The sequence below is a fragment of the Xenopus tropicalis genome, chromosome 2, assembly GCF_000004195.4.
Source record: "Xenopus tropicalis strain Nigerian chromosome 2, UCB_Xtro_10.0, whole genome shotgun sequence".
Lineage (NCBI taxonomy): Eukaryota > Metazoa > Chordata > Amphibia > Anura > Pipidae > Xenopus > Xenopus tropicalis.
Genome location: NC_030678.2, coordinates 136,289,718 through 136,309,271, shown reverse-complemented (window position 1 = coordinate 136,309,271; position 19,554 = coordinate 136,289,718). Strand labels below are relative to the sequence as shown.

Here is a 19,554-nt window from a genome sequence, read left to right as displayed (position 1 = left end):
AACTCCATACAACTGGAGGTCACACTGCCCCAACATGTGCCATTATCAGTGCCAATCCCATTCCCAGGATGCCTTGTGTGTTCCATCTGTCAGTTACCAAGCCACAGGTAAGAAATAACATGGAATAGAATGGGTGGAAAGAGAAACCTTTACGCTGAAAAATAGACAAGAAGTTATTTCAACATTCTAAACCTTCCTCTTCTTTTGACAGTCCCTCAAGTCAGTGTGTGGGGTTAAGCCGAGTAAAGAAACCAGACCTGTTCCATATTGTTTCCAGTGTTTTAATTCTATTTAGTCACATACAGCTTACATTCCAAAATATACAAAGAAAAATATAATACCCAGCTTAAACCATACGTTCCACTTTACACCACACACAGAACAGGAGTGTGGAAGAGAGAGAGAGGACAGTTCAGAATGAGAGTGCTGAGAGCATGATGTCAGAAAACACAAGAGGTGGCACTGGGGGGAAGCAGCCAATGGCGTTAGCGCAGAAAAGGCCACCTGCGCTGTATACCTATTGCTCCTATTTGCTGGCAATGTAGGGTAAAATATAGGAACAAAACACAGGCAATACATAGGTGTACTTTCCAATTCTGCTTGTATCGCTCCCTTTTCTGGCGCATTTACTGCTTGCCCCCACTGCTTACAATCAAACCATGTCAAGAAATATTAAAAATAAAAATCACTGGATAAACAAATGGTCCCTTATGTAAAAAGTGCACAACATGAATGGTAAAGCTGAAGGCACAAGTGGCGCTTTTCAGCCGGCTGTTTGTGATACTGTCTCCTGTAGCTTCCACAGAATGTCGCCCCAAAATGTTCCCTAGAGCATTTTTTGGCTACAAATACTGCTTTTGGGCATTTCCCATTCAAGTGAAAGAGAGGGAAGAGACTGTGTGTACTTGGCTGGCTAAAATGCACCAAGTATGCCATCAGCCTAAGAGGACAATGGCAGCTCAGAAATATTAATGCCAATTCTTCCAAGACACTATACCCCAGGGCTGGAGGGGCTACAGTGAATAGCAACCAAGAGTCTGTATACCAGCAGCCCCCTCTGGATAAACAGAAATGTTCTGGGACTCAGCAAAGAGGGGAAGTAACAGGAATTTCTGTGTTACTACTCTATAAGTAAAATACTGTAGAATCCAATACATTGGGGTTTACAGCTACTCCTATTGGCCTATATTTTTAAATGACTGAAATACTTGTATTAAACACTTTGGGGTTATGGGGTTGGGAATAGACCCTATATTGCTATTTACCTGCATTCTAACATTATTCCTTTCGTCTCTGCTATGAATAGAGGGGATTCAGCAGTCTTGTGGGGGGTTAGAACAGGATTCACTGTGTCTGGGGAGACACAGAGCTGTTGCCCAACAACATCTCCCCCCCCCCCCAAATCAGGGGTGCTGGGAGTTTCAGTTCAGCTAAAGCTAGAAGGCTATGGGTGGGAACGCTGTGCTTTATATAAACAAATAACTGCCACTAAGAGGCCAGAGAAGAGAGTGAATATATACATCATGGTCCGTCAGTTCCAGACAGACCTGCGGCAGGGGAAACCCTCAGCGAATATTCAGTTACCAGATCAGCCAGACTCAGGGAATAAAGCAAATGCCTTTGAAGGCAGCCAGATCTGATATGTTTTAAAAAGAGAAAATATATATGTATGCATATATTGCAAAACAAATCATTTAAGCACCTTAATGCACCCGACAAGCAAACAGTTCTGGATGATCCCATCTAACAAGACTCTTTAGAAATGAAAGGTCACTTGGAAAAATCTGATTCAGAACATGATGCAAAGATGAAATCACCTTAGCGTTAAAACCCCATCATGTCTTCTACTTCCCAGTCAGGACATACGGACAGTGCTGCTAAATGCCCAGAGTGCATCTCCCTGCTTCCCTGCAAAGGAACACTACTCTCGGGAGACCTATATTTTCTTTTTGCAATGGAGCATAGAATAAGAGTAGGGGTCGAAGGGACGTGTCTGTGCCTAGCTTACATTTCACTTTGCACTCACTTTACATTTTAACAAGAAGATTCAGTTGAGACTGGAGCAATTTACTAGCTGGACGGCCTCCCAGTGATGTAACTGACAGATTGAGTGAGGATGGCCACATTGACATCACTGGGAGCCATTCCAGTCAGTATAAATAAGGGCGGTGTTATTTAACTGCTACACAGCAATATGGACACATGACATATTATTTCAGCATAGCAGGTGCCTCCATACTGAACAATCAACTTGCAAGTTTATGTTAAACAGAGTAACAGTTCCCCAAGCGGCATAAACCCTTTGAATAACATGGATAACACTATGCCTATTATTAAGTGCGCATGCATGAAACGCGTCAGGCGTAAAAGGTTTTATCAACATGAATGAAGACTAAGTTTTACAGAACGCCCTGGCTGTCCGGTGTGCTTTGCTAGCCGCTTTTGAAGAATTTTAACACTTGTGCTGGCCAACCTGCCTACTAAGAGGACATTAGGAATGTCTATGTAGTTATTTCTATTTCTAAATAAGGTCAGGCAAAACTCCCAATTACACAGGAAAAACAAATGTAAACATATTATTTTGTACCAGTCACCCCAGTACTTACAGAAATACTGTGAGTAAAAGCTACAAGGGCTTCCTCCAGTGATTAACTACCAGTTGCTTGAGGTATTAAAGACCCGTAAGATTCAGAAGTGAAAATTTAAATTTTGCATCTGATTATCCAGCAATTTGACCCATGTGTAAGAACTAAAACCAATTTTATTCTGTAAAGCTAATCCATATGCTGTATAAACATGAGCCTTTTGCCTATTCAGATTGAATGGCTGCCACCATGGCTATGCAGCAGTTAATTTATAGAAATTATAGTAGTGTTTGAGGCAAACGCAACCCTTTTTTGGTGTTACTGTTCCTTTGATAAGTCAATACTCACATAAACAGTGTTAGGTGGCCATGCATGGACTGCTGACTTGGCCCCTCCAGACCAAATCAGCAGCTTATTGTCCCTTGTATGGGCTCCTTACAACAGAAATGGAGCTAAAAATCAAGTAAGGACCACATCAGCATATTGCTCTAATCCTCTCCCAGAAGGCCTCCCTAGGCCACTATTACAATGTGTTTGTTGACAGGGGCCAAACGATCACATAATCTCAATCTGGACCAGTGTAGGGCCCGGGATCACTGCGAAAGGAGAAGGAAGAAAGAGTATCACTCGTCTGCATTTACCCCAGGCCGGTGCAGTTTTCTCCTAACAGGAGCACCAACTGGAGGATTCAGGTAAGTGATTACAATCACTGGAAGGTGCCTAACATTTGGCACCCCCTAGTGATTTAGCCTTTCCTTCTCCTTTAAATAACCCTGGTAAAAGCCATTGTACATTAGTATGTAGTTAGAGTACTAGCACACAGAACATTTTGTCTGGTGGGAAAACACTTGCCGCACAGTAGCCCAAAGTTGTCTCGCTGGGAAGGAAACTTCAGCTGTTTTGTCCCATGGCAAAATGTCCTGCCAGTGTACCAGTAGCCTTAGTATATCTGATCTCACTTGGCTGAACTCTACTTCTGTCCCTCAGCTTTATACACATGTAGCTGAGACAGAGAGAGCTAGTACAACAGGAGGCACATTGCGAATGTACTAGCATCACATGTAACTAAACTAAAGGTGGCCGTACACATTATAATAATGATCTTTCCTGCATTTTTCAGCATTAACCTACTGCTGATGTTTGGGCGCCTTTCCACCCTTAAGGGAGAGTATAAAGCATGCACGTACCACAGTGTGTGGGACTTTGAGAGAAAAGGGCAGGAGTGCAATAATACAATACTTTTGACTATCGACAAGAAACTAGTTTTATTGCTAATGCTTCCTAAGCCTGTCCTATGCTCAAACTGATCAAAAACTGCAGCTCATCCCGAGGGCCTGCAAATAACTCCCAGGACCCCTCATTAACTATACACTGAGTTATAGCCCAACAACAAAAGAAAGGTCACAGGCTGGACATGCTAATGTCAAATGATTAATTTAGTGACCTGAGCCTGCAATGTGAGTGTACATTTAGCTCATTTTAGCTTGATAACTGTAACAATAGTTTCAGTTTAATACCAAATATACTTGTTATCCAGTGTTTTATCATTTATTTAGCTTATTTTTGATGCTTGGTTTTTATACATTTTGTTAGACAGAGCAATGTGCTATGGCTAGAATACCACTAATATATTAATATTTGCATTGTTATAACGGCAGTTGTAAAATTGTGTCAACTCTTTCTGCTGCAGAATAACTCACTTTTCCTCAAATTAAACACTTTGTGTCTAGGATAAGGAAGGGGAGTAGCAGATGACAGTCTGCAGGCTACTAAAGGTGGTCATACGCTATAAACTATACTACATACTATACTTTCCCTTGATATGCCCACCTAAGTGGCCATAGGGCCAAATGATCAAATTACAATGACAGGAATAGCAGCTGTCAGAACAAGGACCACAATAATGAGCCGATGCAGTCCCCAATCCGACGGAAAAAAATCAAACCTGTCCGACAGAAATCTGCCCGATTTTTACCACATATTGGTCAGGTAGGCCTGCCGGGGGTTCCCTTCCATGGGCAGAAAAGCTGCCAAATCAGTCTGGAGAACCTTAAATCTGCCCATGTACGGCCAACTTAACTATTTGTGGTTCTCTACCTTGCCCTCCCAACCTATCAGTGTCTTGTATTGTAAATATAACACAGCTAATTAACCAAGTTTAAATCTTATTTACTCAAGGAAATAAGTAACTGCTACAGTTGATGCATGCAGGAGGACTGTTCCTTTAAACTGGAATGACAAAACCAGGTCAATGCTAAAGAACTATTTCAAGTTAATACTTTACTACTGGAGAGACACAAGTGCCACAGGGAAAATAAATATTTTGTATATTATAAAGTACCAAAGTATAAGCACCCTTGCTGCTGGGAGGGTTCCTCCCTCCATCACTGTTGCACAATACAGCATTGCCTCACAGAAGAAACTTCTCACTGACAAAGCAATAAAGTGTTGTGAAACGTACAAGCAAGGAGTGCCTCTCCCGGTGGGAAGCCTGCCTACACTTCTCTAGCTAAAAGAATATATTGCCTTTCTAACTTCTTTATTGCACCTTCAATTTCTCTTTTTGCTTCCCAGAGGTTTGGTCATCTATTAAAACTGCTCTGCTGCACCAAAACACAACCCTCTGAAATGATATTAGAACCCAAGCTTATTGTATCCTTTCCCAATAGAATAAAATATAATATGATCCTTGTTTAACTATTTAAACCATCTTGGATGAAGTACTGAAACGGAAATAATTTAAAACCAAATACAAGAAGCCAAAAACATTCCCACAATCATGTGCAAAGGGAGCTTCCACACAACATAAACACAAAACAGCACTGCTCCCATTCCTTCCCTCTAACCAACCCTGTCTACAGGGGGCAGAATACTCAGGCATGTACTGCCAAGACTCACTTGTCCACTCCCAACCAATATCTTCAAAGAACAAAGAAAACAGCAAGTAACAGCAGCTTGATGAACCAGGAGAAACACGGCACCCGATTAAAACACCCCAAACCAAAACGGCAACGAAAGCAAATGTGGAACCAAGAGAAGCAGGAGGGATTGTGTGGTCTGTACCAGGAGCCAACCCCAACCTGGTTTGGCTGGGGAAGCACAGTAAGGATGTGGGAGGAAGAGTCAGGCGCACGCTGGAGACAAAATGGGACTGGCACCTTCACTTCTTGTTCTTCAGTTGGTTGGCTAGCCAGTCCAGCCCTTCATACAGGCCATCGCCACTGGTGGCGCAAGTTGCTTGGATGTACCAGTTGCGGTGGCGGAGAGAATGCAGGCCCAGCTTGTCTGTTATCTCTGCAGCATTCATAGCATTTGGCAGATCCTGCAAGTAATTATGGACGGTCAAGTTTATGTTACATAGCAAGCAGAGAATAACAATAGCACTGGCAAAGGAAACGTGCAAGTGCTATAAGCCCAGCCAATGTTACTACCACAGACAAATATATAAATGTAAATAAATAATGTCATGGTGCCAACATGAATAAATCTACTTGCCCATAAAGCTTGCATGTCATACAGTATACCATTTAGCTAAGCAAAGAACCACAAACCTGTTTGTTAGCAAAAACAAGCAACACTGCATCCCTCAACTCATCCTCTGCCAGCATCCTCATCAGTTCTTCACGGGCCTCATTCACTCGTTCTCGATCATTGCTGTCCACCACAAATATTAACCCTGAAAAAACAATGAGGCATTATATTGACAGATGACTGATTCTATTTAATTTATATGCAAACAGCTGTAAAATAAGCAACATGAACTGGCTCGGCTCCTTGAGAAAAAAAATTGAGAAAAAAAAATGAAAGAAGAGGAAAGGGATAGGGAGGAAAGAGACAAAAAAGAGAAGGTCACTGTAATAAAGTGCTTTCAATTAAATTTATTTTCCAGCAATAAGTCAACATATTTATATGAACAGCTTGTAATTTGCCAATTAAAATCAGAAGACATTACTGAATCATAGCCACAGCAATAAATTCAGACATAAAATACAAAAAAGGACTGAAATTTAAATTTGGATCTTTTTAGCTGAATTAGGAGATCCCAGCCAAATGTCCCTTTCTTATTTTTGTTGAAAGCCCCTGCTTGGTGCAATTTTCATTACATAAGTGTATCATTAATTACATCTTAGAAAGGCAAATTGTGTGTGTGGAGGGGATTTATCAAGGCTTGCTCAGTACATAAAAGAACTGTCCTGGCATAGTGCATGATGGCCTGGATATGAACACTGTTACTAAACTATTTTAATCAAATGATTTGATCTTATCAACCACCTGTAATAACTGTTGGCTGTACTCAGTCCCTTTGGTTTCACCAAACATCATAAAGTTTGAGTTCCATGAATTCAGCTTTGAACCAGAGAGGATCTGGATCTCTGACTATACACTGCTTTACCACCCAAAGCAAAGTACAACAGAAACTAATACAAAGTTGTTTAAAATGTGAAGCCAATGGGACAAATTTTCCTATGCCAAGGAATACTGCCTACAGGTAACACCCAAGCAGCTATTAGAAACTCACTTTTATCCAGTGGGGACCATACAATTTGCAACAGTTTGGACCTCCCATTCCATACTGAAAATGACTACTGTAGGTGTTATTTTTCAGGACCCCAACAATAACTGAGCCCCATGGGACTGTGCTACCTGGAATCCCATAAAAAACACATAAGCAAGGATACACACTCACCCTGAGTGTTCTGGAAGTAATGCCTCCAAAGTGGGCGGATCTTGTCTTGGCCGCCCACATCCCACACTGTGAAGCTGATATTCTTGTACTCCACAGTCTCCACATTAAAGCCTGTTATAAAGAAAGAAATAGGAAGCAAACATTAAGATTAATTTTCCAAAGAAAACCCATAACAAAATAGTAACAATATCTGTATAAAGGGAGGTCACATTTCCTTGTGAAATAATTAACAAGGTAGACGTGGCTATAATGTCCAGAGGCTACAAGCCAGGGTCTTGCCCTGGTGCCTTGGCCCATGTTGGCCTATTTCGGGCAATTTAACTCAACAAAAGATGTTGCCACAGCTATGAGCAATAACTGTATGAAGATGTTAATACTCCCCACTAACAATAAAAAACACAATACACTGCTGAACCCAATTATGTGCACTTTTTCCTCAGGCATTTACCTATGGTGGGTATAGTAGTCACAATTTCTCCAAGCTTAAGTTTGTACAAGATAGTTGTCTTTCCTGCAGCATCAAGTCCCACCATGAGTATTCGCATTTCCTTCTTCCCAATCAGGCTCTTCAAAAGGTTCCCAAAGATGTTTCCCATGGTATTTTCCTAAGATGCTTTTGTGGCCACTTCTAATAATAAAAGCCAGGCTTACAAACTCTCTGACAGATGGTGTATAAAGAAGAAGTATAAAATAGAGAAAAAAAGTAAGGATATATTATAACATTGCAACCTTTAGATTTTTCAATGTAAACCCAAACAATTGTTTAATATATAAACAAGGAAACAAACCATGGCACTAAATGTTTGGTATTTTGCATTTAAATGTGGTTATATTAATTGCTTTAGCACAGAGCTAAATTCAAGTGGGTTGTGGTAGGGAAGCTCTGCCCTGCTAACATGGCACTATGTTGTTACTCAATAAACATAAAACAAGAGTAAAAATAAAACAAAAGTACATGGTTATAAATCATGTGAACAGAGCCCAAAGTCAAGCTTAATTCTGGTGGCTTGGGCACAAACAAAATCACCAGATGCCGAAAGCAGTTCTAATGCATATAGAACAACATCTGAATTCATATCTTGTATATCTGTATTCATCATTTTCCCTTACATACATATCCCAAAAAGGCACTCAAACAAACATTTTAACAATAATGTTTTTGAATAATAATAAAGTACCTCCCTGTTGCAAAATATAAGGATATTAGAAGTCACCATAACCTGTATAAATCTGGCCTTTGGCATTGTGCTTTTTTATGTGGTCATGGAACTCCTCATTGACTTATAATATCCTTATATTTTACAATAGGGGTCTGTCTCTTATTGCCCTAAGAGCTGCCAACTGAATGCAACAGACCTATGTTACAATATGGATGCGTTTGCGTTGTATTTGGTAGACCTATGAATTAGTTAAAACAAACTTAGTAGCTCTGATGTTAAATCTGAAAAAACTTTTATTTTACACCAACTTATCTCCCAAGTTAGTAGAAAGCAAAATTATAAATATAATTGTCCAGGATCCACTAAACGTTTTTATGGCCAGTATTTGGCAGGTAGAGTCCCCATAAAATAGTGTAAAACAATTGTCATGGAGAGCACTTAAGCTACTGCAAAATCAACACATTCATGGCATTTACCCCCCTTTCTGTTTCTACCATGTTGAGACCCCAAAATGAACATACATTTTTCATGGCACTGTTTTATGGGTAGTAAAAGCGGCAAAAACAGCGAATGGACCCAAGAAAACCCCCTATTTTGGAAAGTACACATGTATATTGATGGAATTTTACTTTTTATTATTTATCAATTTATGTGGTGTGGGGGCACATTATCTATTGACATGGGGGGGGTGGGGGGCATGGTAACACTTACCTGTTGTTTGTAGTGCTCAAACTACCAAATATGATATATACCAACATCCCAAAAGGACAGCTTGTTTCTATGCAAGTTGCTACTATTGTTGTGGAACTAGTAGGATCAAGCTCGATCTTTGTAAATAATTAATTGGCCTACCTGGGGCAAGCTGAAACTGAGATGCGGATTTTATGCAAATTAAGTCACAAACAACTAGGTCTGGTATTAAAGGTCTATGTTAAGTGAAGTCAGTTTTACTTTTATTGGTGCTTGGTACATGGACCAAGCATTTTGAAGTAAATAGATTAAGGGGTATAAGCCTGAGCTAATGTAACACAAGCATTTATTCAGTGTGTGCAGACAGGCAAGGTTTATCCAGTGATGCCTTTATAAGCCTCATCTATTAAACAAAATAAACTGTAAGGCCAATGCCACACAGGGCGTGCTCTTTGCCAGTGTACTTCAGCTGAAACTGCCCCTGTTGCAGCCCATTTACTAAAACAAGAAATGCTGCACAGTCAGTTCTGGACTTTTTCAGCCTGAAAGGCTCACGAGAACATATCTACTGCTGCCAGGCATCTCTCATTGAAATGAATCTCACTGGCAGAAAAATTGCTTTTGAACCACAGGCCTAAGATGAAATCTGACAAATGTATGCCATTAGCAGTTTGCGTCATTTATTTTTCTGTTCATTATCATGTATCGCCATCTGCACTATTCTGACAGATAACAGGAAGATGATAGGACCTGTTTTCTCCCTATGGCTGCTGACAGCATAAAGGGAACCCACGCTAATAACTGCAACATGCATTTGTACTGTAATTATCAAACAGCATGATGGGCAAAAGACAGTAATATACAGTGCATTCAGTGTGCGTGCATCTAATTCTGAGGAAAGTAGCCATATAGGCCTATGAGTAGAAGGTCCATATCTCATTTACACACCCACTATAGTCAATTTTATCAGGAACCAATTAACCTTTATGTTTAAGATGTGGGAAGAAACCCAGGGAGAACATACAACCTCATTGCTGACAGTGACCCATATACTGTTAGTTTTCTATGCTGCAGAGGGGCAATCATCCAACAATCCACCTCTGAGGATCAAACTATATTAAAATGATGGTGACATACAAAGTCGTCAGCACAGACCTTGGGCAGCCGTGATATAAGTCATTGACTTTGGAGTTGCAGTTAATAGAGAAAAATGTATATAAATCAGTAGATGCAAGAGAGAGAAGCTATATATGAACTTGAGATTATGTGCAGTAATTATGCTGGAGCTCTCTATAAACTGCAACACTGATAGCATAAAATGAAAGGCTGTCAAACACTGTCAACCATCTCTCTAGTGCCCATGTAGTTATAAAGATGATGCATTAGGGGCATTACGGTAAAGTAAAAATGCTGAACTAAATCAGCCTTTAAATGTACCATTCTAACATAATGTTTAAGCCTCACTGCATGAAAAAAATGGGATTTAAACCTGCACTGATAAAATCCAACCCACCGATTACAATGATGTTCCCACCAATGCATAGAGATATGGAGCACGAGGAAGCAGATTGCCGGTTTCTCCGCCGGCATAGATAAAGCCTTGTGTGACATAGCCCTTAAGGGCTAGGTGGCTTTTAAACTGCTATTGTCTAAAGATTAAATTGGCATGATGACTACAAATAAATTCTAATAATATTGAGAGAAAAGCAACACAGCATGGACACCTTTATTCTACTCAGTTTTCTATAAGCTTAATCAAGGTGTCCATGCTGTCATCTCATTTGCTGAAGTGCCATCTGTTTTGGGGCCTGAAATGTTATTTCTATAGTATTATTATTTTGCTTTCTTAAAATGCTAGGAGCTAGTCTTACAACCTAGTTAAAATGGTAAGAAATAGTCTTACAATTTTACTGGTTAGCCACTTTCAAATTTAAAGAGTTGGGAAGCAACACAAACATGAAAAAAGTTCCTGGAGGTGACCAATAAGGGCTGAGATTGGCCATATGTGAATATTCAACCAGAATTTGACTCCAAGCCAGGAAAAATAAACACCTGCTATGAGGCCACTGGGAGCAACATCCAAGGGGGGGTGAGCAACATGTTGCCCCCGAGCCACTGGTTGGAGATCACTGCACTAGACATTAGTAGACAATACTTATTTTTAGTCAGCAAGTGAACTGCTTAGATAGGGGTTAAATGCAATTATATAAAAAAAAAAAATAATCGATCAAACTCTCAGTTTAGTGGATATTTTAAAATACATAACTGCAACCATTCCCCTTTAAAGGATTTTAGCATTCCAGCTCAAGGCACCTCTACTTCCTACTGAAATCTCAAGCATGGGATGAAAAAAAACTTAAGGCACATCAGACTGTGATCTAGAAGTGATTGTTTTTTTACTATGTTTTATTATCCTGGTTACCTTGTTTTTTGCTAAGTTGGGGGGTAGTCAGGCTTTTAACTCAGTTATCTCAATTACCTTACAGACAATCCAACAGATTTTAATTAGACTAATTGTATGTTTGGCTATAGTCTGAAGGAGGACTTCCAACAGAAATATGGAATACATAGCCACGGAAAATGATACTGAATAAGAAATAGGTCAGTGCAAAAAGGAGTTAAAAGGACCATGTAAGTGCGAGGATATGCTACATGGAATGTAAATTCCCAGGATAACCATGAGTGATATATTATATATAGATAGCTATTTATAAATAAACAATATAGTGGCTATGACCCATATTGCAAGTTATACAGTGAATAACACTGTAAAATGTATATCCTTGCATGGTTATAACTATAACTGATGACATCACTAAACTGCATTTATATGGATATAATATCTAATCTAATCTTGTGTATTATGTTCTATATAAGGATATATAGCCTTATATTTTACAATAGAGGGTACATTATTCACTATATAAGCATAATGTTCTGACATAGTAAAGAACTGTTTAAAATTTAAAAAGAGATACACTATGGGGCTGATTTACTAACCCACGAATCCGACCCGAATTGGAAAAGTTCCGACTTGAAAACGAACATTTTGCGACTTTTTCGTATGTTTTGCGATTTTTTCGGATTCTTTACGAATTTTTCGTTACCAATACGATTTTTGCGTAAAAACGCGAGTTTTTCGTATCCATTACGAAAGTTGCGTAAAAAGTTGCGCATTTTTCGTAGCGTTAAAACTTACGCGAAAAGTTGCGCATTTTTCGTAGCGTTAAAACTTAATGCTACGAAAAATGCGCAACTTTTCGCGTAAGTTTTAACGCTACGAAAAATGCACAACTTTTTACGCAAATTTCGTAATGGATACGAAAACTCGCGTTTTTACGCAAAAATCGTATTGGTAACGAAAAATTCGTAAAGAATCCGAAAAAATCGCAAAACATACGAAAAAATCGCAAAATACCGATCATTACGAAAAAAACGCAATCGGACTCCATTCGACCCGTTCGTGGGTAAGTAAATCAGCCCCTATGTGTCTGCTACCAAATGGTCTGGCGCTAGCCCGCCACTGTGCACCCCCAATTTGCTTCCCTATCCTACGTCCCTCACACCACAAGTGCAGCTAGCCTTGTTCAGCACTCTTGTGCCTACCCTATATCGATCAATGGGATCATTTCTCCAACACCAAACTGAGAAGGCATATATGACTAATTATTGCTTTAATTTAATGTGCATAAATATTAATGATCTATACTATATTACAATATTGAATTCTTGAGCACGGCTTAATTCATTTACACATCATGTTCCCAATGCTTCAGTACCATACAATTCATTTTTTTCAGCACATAACCCTAATGCAATATCTAAATCTTGGGAGTATTCCAAAAAGGTGCTGGGAGTTCCATGTCACAATAAAAATGCTGGCATTGTGTGTGACAGTGAAGGTGCTGGGAGTTGCATGTCACAATAAAAGTGCTGGCATTTGTGTGTGACAGTGAAGGCGCTGGGAGTTGCATGTCACAAGAAAAATGCTGGCATTGTGTGTGACAGTGAAGGTGCTGGGAGTTGCATATCACAATAAAAGTGCTGGGATTGTGTGTGACAGTGAAGGTGCTGGGAGTTGCATGTCACAATAAAAGTGCTGGCATTTGTGTGTGACAGTGAAGTGCTGGGAGTTGCATGTCACAATAAAAGTGCTGGCATTGTGTTGACAGTGAAGGCGCTGGGAGTTGCATGTCACAATAAAAGTGCTGGCATTTGTGTGTGACAGTGAAGGCGCTGGGAGTTGCATGTCACAATAAAAGTGCTGGCATTTGTGTGTGACAGTGAAGGCGCTGGGAGTTGCATGTCACAATAAAAGTGCTGGGATTGTGTGTGACAGTGAAGGTGCTGGGAGTTGCATGTCACAATAAAAGTGCTGGGATTTGTGTGTGACAGTGAAGGTGCTGGGAGTTGCATGTCACAATAAAAGTGCTGGGATTTGTGTGTGACAGTGAAGGTGCTGGGAGTTGCATGTCACAATAAAAGTGCTGGGATTGTGTGTGACAGTGAAGGTGCTGGGAGTTGCATGTCACAATAAAAGTGCTGGGATTGTGTGTGACAGTGAAGGTGCTGGGAGTTGCATGTCACAATAAAAGTGCTGGCATTTGTGTGTGACAGTGAAGGCGCTGGGAGTTGCATGTCACAATAAAATTGCTGGCATTTGTGTGTGACAGTGAAGGCGCTGGGAGTTGCATGTCACAATAAAAGTGCTGGCATTTGTGTGTGACAGTGAAGGCGCTGGGAGTTGCATGTCACAATAAAAGTGCTGGGATTGTGTGTGACAGTGAAGGAGCTGGGAGTTGCATGTCACAATAAAAGTGCTGGGATTGTGTGTGACAGTGAAGGTGCTGGGAGTTGCATGTCACAATAAAAGTGCTGGGATTTGTGTGTGACAGTGAAGGCGCTGGGAGTTGCATGTCACAATAAAAGTGCTGGGATTTGTGTGTGACAGTGAAGGTGCTGGGAGTTGCATGTCACAATAAAAGTGCTGGGATTGTGTGTGACAGTGAAGGTGCTGGGAGTTGCATGTCAAAATAAAAGTGCTGGGATTGTGTGTGACAGTGAAGGTGCTGGGAGTTGCATGTCACAATAAAAGTGCTGGGATTGTGTGTGACAGTGAAGGCGCTGGGAGTTTAGAATGCCAATGAAGGTGTGAGAAGGTGTTCTTGACAGTAATGGTGACTGAATTGTGACAGTGACAATAAAACTTAAAAATAACAAAGTAAAAGATGCTGGGAGTTGTGTAGAGCAATGAAGGTACTGGTGGGGTACGTGTATCTGAGGAGGGAAGTAAAGTAACAAATAAAACATCTTGGGAGTTAAGACTGGGCATTTCATTTATAAAATCGTGAAAAGTCATTTTTTATTTGCCTCCTACCTAATTTTGATATCTTGTCATAAATGAACAGGTGGGATAACATACAAAAAGGCTATTGGGACGTTCCATGGGCTGTATTAAACAAACAAGTACTATATGTGGTCATGGAACCCTTGGTGACTTCTAATACAGCCATATTGTGAGCCCCAAGAGGTTCTATGAGGCTGAGGGCTTTTATACAGCTCATGGAACTCAGGGTGACTTCTAATATCCTCACATTTTATAACAGAAGGTGCATCATTTTCTTATAACAGACAGATTTTGGTGAGTCATGTGACAATGACATGACTAAGGCTATTTCTAAGGACATATCTGACATTCCAGGCCCGTGTGTATTATATATGTATTATATATGTATAAGGTGCAATACAAGCCATCGATCTCCAAGACAATGCAGGAAAACGGAGGTTGATGATTTTCTACCTGTGGCCCCAAAGCCAATGGTGAATGCTGGGATTTGCAGTCAATGTGCAAACAGAAAGCCAAACACAACATTTGCGAGGGCTGAGGGAAATCTAATGTAACATTTTTTTGACAGGTGCCTTGCTCTATGGGGAGGTCCCCATATATAGGTATCATTGTCAGCTCCTGTATGACGGATGGAGGCAGGCACCCCGCCGTTATTCAGTGAAGGGGAAAGCCAAACGCTGCTCATATACTGATGGTGATGATTGCTTGCAAAACGACGAAGGCATGTAACAGCGACACTAACGAGCGACACTCGCTGCCTGTCACCTACCTCCACCTCCTCTTCTTCTTCTTCCTTCCCTACCGCAGCGACTCCTCTGTCCTCTCCGGCCGGAAGCACCACGAAGAAATATCGCGATATCTCCCATAGCTGTGGGGCGATGCGCTAGGGACCTCTCGCGAGACTTGGCTCCGTTTCCACAGTAACAGATGCAGCAGCTCCAACCTTGCGCTGTGCTGCGGGGATGAGTGGGCAGCAGGCCTGTGCCTCATGTGAGAGCCTGATCTGTACAATGCACCCACACAGCCTCTCGCAAAAGCTAAGCCTCATCACACAGGCGCCTATACACAAGGCAGTGCCATGAAAAATATCAAAAAGGCTCAAAATCTAGCTAGTTGGGCAACACAACTTCTCTAAATCCTATAAAAATTAAGACTGTACCAGTGAATAATACTCCTCTAGATATAGAAGGATTGAGCTTAAAAAAGTTCTGTTTCTGATTTATTGAGAAATTCCACCAAAACCCCAGTAGCCCCCCCATCTGTTCCACTTCCTGCTGGCTGAATTCTCTGGATGTGCAGAAATAATAATAAAAAAACAAAACACAAATACAAGAGTATTGTAGAAATGATACCTATATTGGCTAACAATAAAAATACTAATTTGTATTTTGCCTGATGAAGGGGCCTTAGAGCTCCGAAAGCTTGCAATGTATTTTTATTGTTAGCCAATATAGGTATCATTTCTACAATACTCTTGTATTTGTGTTTTGTTTTTTTATTATTATTTTTGACACTGGCTAACACGGTACTACAGTTTTTGTTTTCTGGATGTGCAGGGGAGCCATCGGCTCTAAGTACAAGCACTGTAGGATCCAATCAGCAGCTAGGCTGACCTCATAGGGAACTGAAGCCTGTCTTTGCTTGTGTGACTGTGATTGGCTCTCCCCCTCCTACTGTGCTTCTGGCAGGGACTGTTAGGACACGCCCACCCTTCATTTCAAACAGGGACAGAGAACTGATAGTATCTATAGGGAGCTCAAATATTATTCATAATTGCCTACAAAATTAGGGTTTTTTCCCATTTATAAAATATGTCTCCTTTAACAGAAGATAAATAGGGAGGAAGGCTGAAATTTCTTCCCAAACTGTTGGCACCCAGGTCTGGGATATAAAATAGGGTCTGGCATTTCAAGTACAGAAAGGTCCATACAGGCCCCCCATCAGCCCAATAAATAGTGACTGTTGATGGCTGCACAGATTGCCAGTTCAGGCCTAGTGGCACTTGTTCTTTTTTAGGGCGTTATATAAAAGACCATACTTATAGTAAATCAGCAGGGCCACAATAACCACTGACATTTAACACAGTTATACATGACCAATAATTCTCATAAATATACTTTTTATATATTTCAACTCATTGTAAGGCATGTGTTATTTCAGTTAAGTGTTAACCTAACAGCCTAAGAGTTAACCGAATAATTTGTGTATTGGTTATTATAATTTAATGAAGTCAAAATGCATATTTAAGAAATAAGATGGAACCTCCTTTTTTCTAATTTCTCAGATTCCTTTGTGTCTGCTAAAATCAAGGAAGGCCAGTAATTTTTTCCAGAAAAGGTGGCAACCCTATATAGGTTTTTGTTTCTTATGTAAACAAATGGATTCTCCACAGACTGGGTGTCATGAAGTTAAAGAGTATAGGCTTTCCCAATACCCCTCCCCCTACAACTCACCTCTCCACAGTTCCCTTACCCTGGTTAAAAAAAACAAGTCATGAAAATTATAAGAGTGATATCCTTTTTTCTTATTTTTATCACTTATTGATATAATTCCATTGTGTTTGAACATTGTAAAGTCCAGCAATCATGTAAACAATGAAAATAAAATTTTAAAAAAAGACTATAGGCTCCAATATCTGTTTTTCTGTGGTGATTTATACTTCCATACATTTCTCCACCAAAATGTTGGGAAGTGGATATATATTTGGAAGGGGTGACCTACCAAATGGGCTTCATATGCTGTGCTGCACTACTGCCTTTGTCATAGGCATGCCTAAATGTTTCTACATGAACTCTGCAGTGCTGACTTTGTATTGGGTCATCCACATTTCTAACTTACCAGCTTGAAGTTATTGCACCTAGATGGACCAGTTTCGCTTCTATGAATTTTAATAGAGTGGGAAAGTAAAGATTCTGGTGCAAATTACAGACAGTGGGTGAAGGACCCTTTACTGCAAATGAGAAAGGGTTAAATTAAGGTGAGTTGACATGTCTGGTCATCATCTGCTGTTCTCAGAACTTTAGATGCACATTCAGAGCTGTCACCCATTTTTTTTTCGTGATTTACCTGATTTTGGGTTCTTCTCCCCTGTCTCCTGTCATCCAATAGCATTCTCCTGAATTTTTGATATTCCCCTAAATTCGTGTTTAATCTGGATGCGCATGTGCAGTAGGCGTAAGGTGAGATCATCCGGAGCATCTGCACACGCATGGGTAGCAATTTTTTTGGCTTCAATCGGGCATTAGCGCATGCACATGATGTCACTTCCGGGTATAAGAAGCGCACACCAGCACGTGATGCACTTTTCCCCTCCTAGTGGTGCTGGCAAGTTGACAGCTCTGCACATTGTTTTGGAAACCAGGCAATTTACAATCTGTCACTGAATAACATTTAATTTGGAAATACAGAATAAAGTATTAAATAGCCCCTTTAAATTGTAATGGATGCTTAGTTCCTTCTCACAAATAGATTTTATAATATTTTCACCTTTTGTCACATAAAAGGTTTATTATTGTGCTTCCTTAACCTAACATTTTTGTCTTTCTGCAAACAACTCAACCTTGCTGCGTGTCAGTCAAAAAGTAACTACAGAGTAAGCAGACCCTGCACTTGCAGTTGGGCCCAGTAGTGTAAAGGTCCCTGTAAGGCCGAAAATAATGAGAAATTTCAATATATCTTGGTAGATCAGGTCAACTTGCCAGTGTTTTAGGGCCCTAAAATGAATTTGATATGGGACCCAGTAACATCTAGTTACGCCATGGGTGTCAGTAGTTTACTGTTGCTAGAATCAGCCAGTTAGAGCAAATGATATCTGTCAGTAACTCACTGCATGTTGGTTGAAGCTGGAAAAAAATGCTGGATGAGGAACTCAAAATAAATAAATCGTAAACAGTTTTAAGAAACAAACTGAAGAACAGGTTTATTAAACATCTACTACATTTAATTTTTTTAAAATAATACTGACTGTTGCTCTTTAATATTTTTTCATCAGAGATAGTACAGCTATGACTTGACTGGATGGTAAGTTCAGGAGGAAGAAGGTAGCAATGGCAACAGGCAATAATAGTAGGGAGAGAGTATCAGTTTAATGGGCAACTTTCAAGGTCAGCTAAAAGGCACTGTAACAGGGCTATCACCCCCAGGGTAAAAGGAAATAGGTACTATGGGACTGTAAGCAACATTGAAGGAGGCCATTTTGAGCACAGATGGATGTATGGGATGACATACATGTAATTAATGTAAATGTCAAGCTACCATTTTTACTTTCCATAGCAGTATTGTTAAAGATAGATCTGTAGGTAAATTTGTCTTAAAATGAAAATACAGCTCATTCTGTGTCATTAGTAAAACCTTACCACAGTGCTGCGTATAACATTGTTATCCTCACTCGTTCCAATTAAAGGGCTTAAAGAAGGAAAGTGAGATAAGGGAAAATAGGAAGTGGATTTCCTTAACACATAGAACTGACAACATTTTGTTTTTCCCAGCAGAGAAAATGTCCAGCAATGTGTAATTACAGACATGGGAGGAATGTTGCACTTTTTGTATCAAAGGTATACATGTTTAATAGTTTCTGTGTCAGTGGAAAGAGTTGTCCTAGTTCAGGATACCTTGCCAGCCATGACATAGATGTGGAAATCCCAGTCTAACAGTCATGAGGAACAGAAAGGGAAGGGCCCGACTGTGGAACATTTCCACTGAAGGTGGAGTAGTACAAAAGTGCAATTAAGGACTCTAAAGAGCACAGGACTCCTACAGTATATCCCTTCAGACATTCCATAATGAGTGAAACATGTTATGGGCTAAGACACATGGAAATAGTGCAACACACCTTCAGATTACTTCCTGGGCAGGGTTATAGTGACCTCAAGTATTTTTTATTTTAGTACTTAATAGGTTGCCAGTGCCTCCTCATAAAGTATATTTTATTGTATTACTTAATAGGTTGCCAGTGCCTCCTCATAAAGTCTATGCCAGTTGATAAAGAAACCCACCAAATGCCAGTATGCCACATATTGTGGCACAGGTTCCCAGACTTTTGGGCTGGCAGTATCTTGATATGAGTTGAGGTTAAAGCCGATTTTA

At 40.2% G+C, this 19,554-nt stretch overlaps 1 protein-coding gene across 2 annotated transcripts; it reads right to left on the bottom strand.

Annotated features, from left to right (window-relative positions):
• Window positions 1-265: 265 nt before the first annotated feature.
• arf3 (ADP ribosylation factor 3) lies at window positions 266-17,626 on the bottom strand. Of its 2 annotated transcripts, none has more exons than XM_012956457.3 (5): window positions 17,536-17,626; window positions 7,721-7,930; window positions 7,273-7,383; window positions 6,137-6,261; window positions 266-5,907 (listed from the first exon to the last, which is right to left on the bottom strand). In XM_012956457.3, exons 2-5 carry the CDS (start codon window positions 7,866-7,868, stop codon window positions 5,746-5,748), a joined length of 546 nt encoding a protein of 181 aa, XP_012811911.1. In that variant the 5' UTR covers window positions 7,869-7,930; window positions 17,536-17,626; the 3' UTR covers window positions 266-5,745.
• Window positions 17,627-19,554: the final 1,928 nt, after the last annotated feature.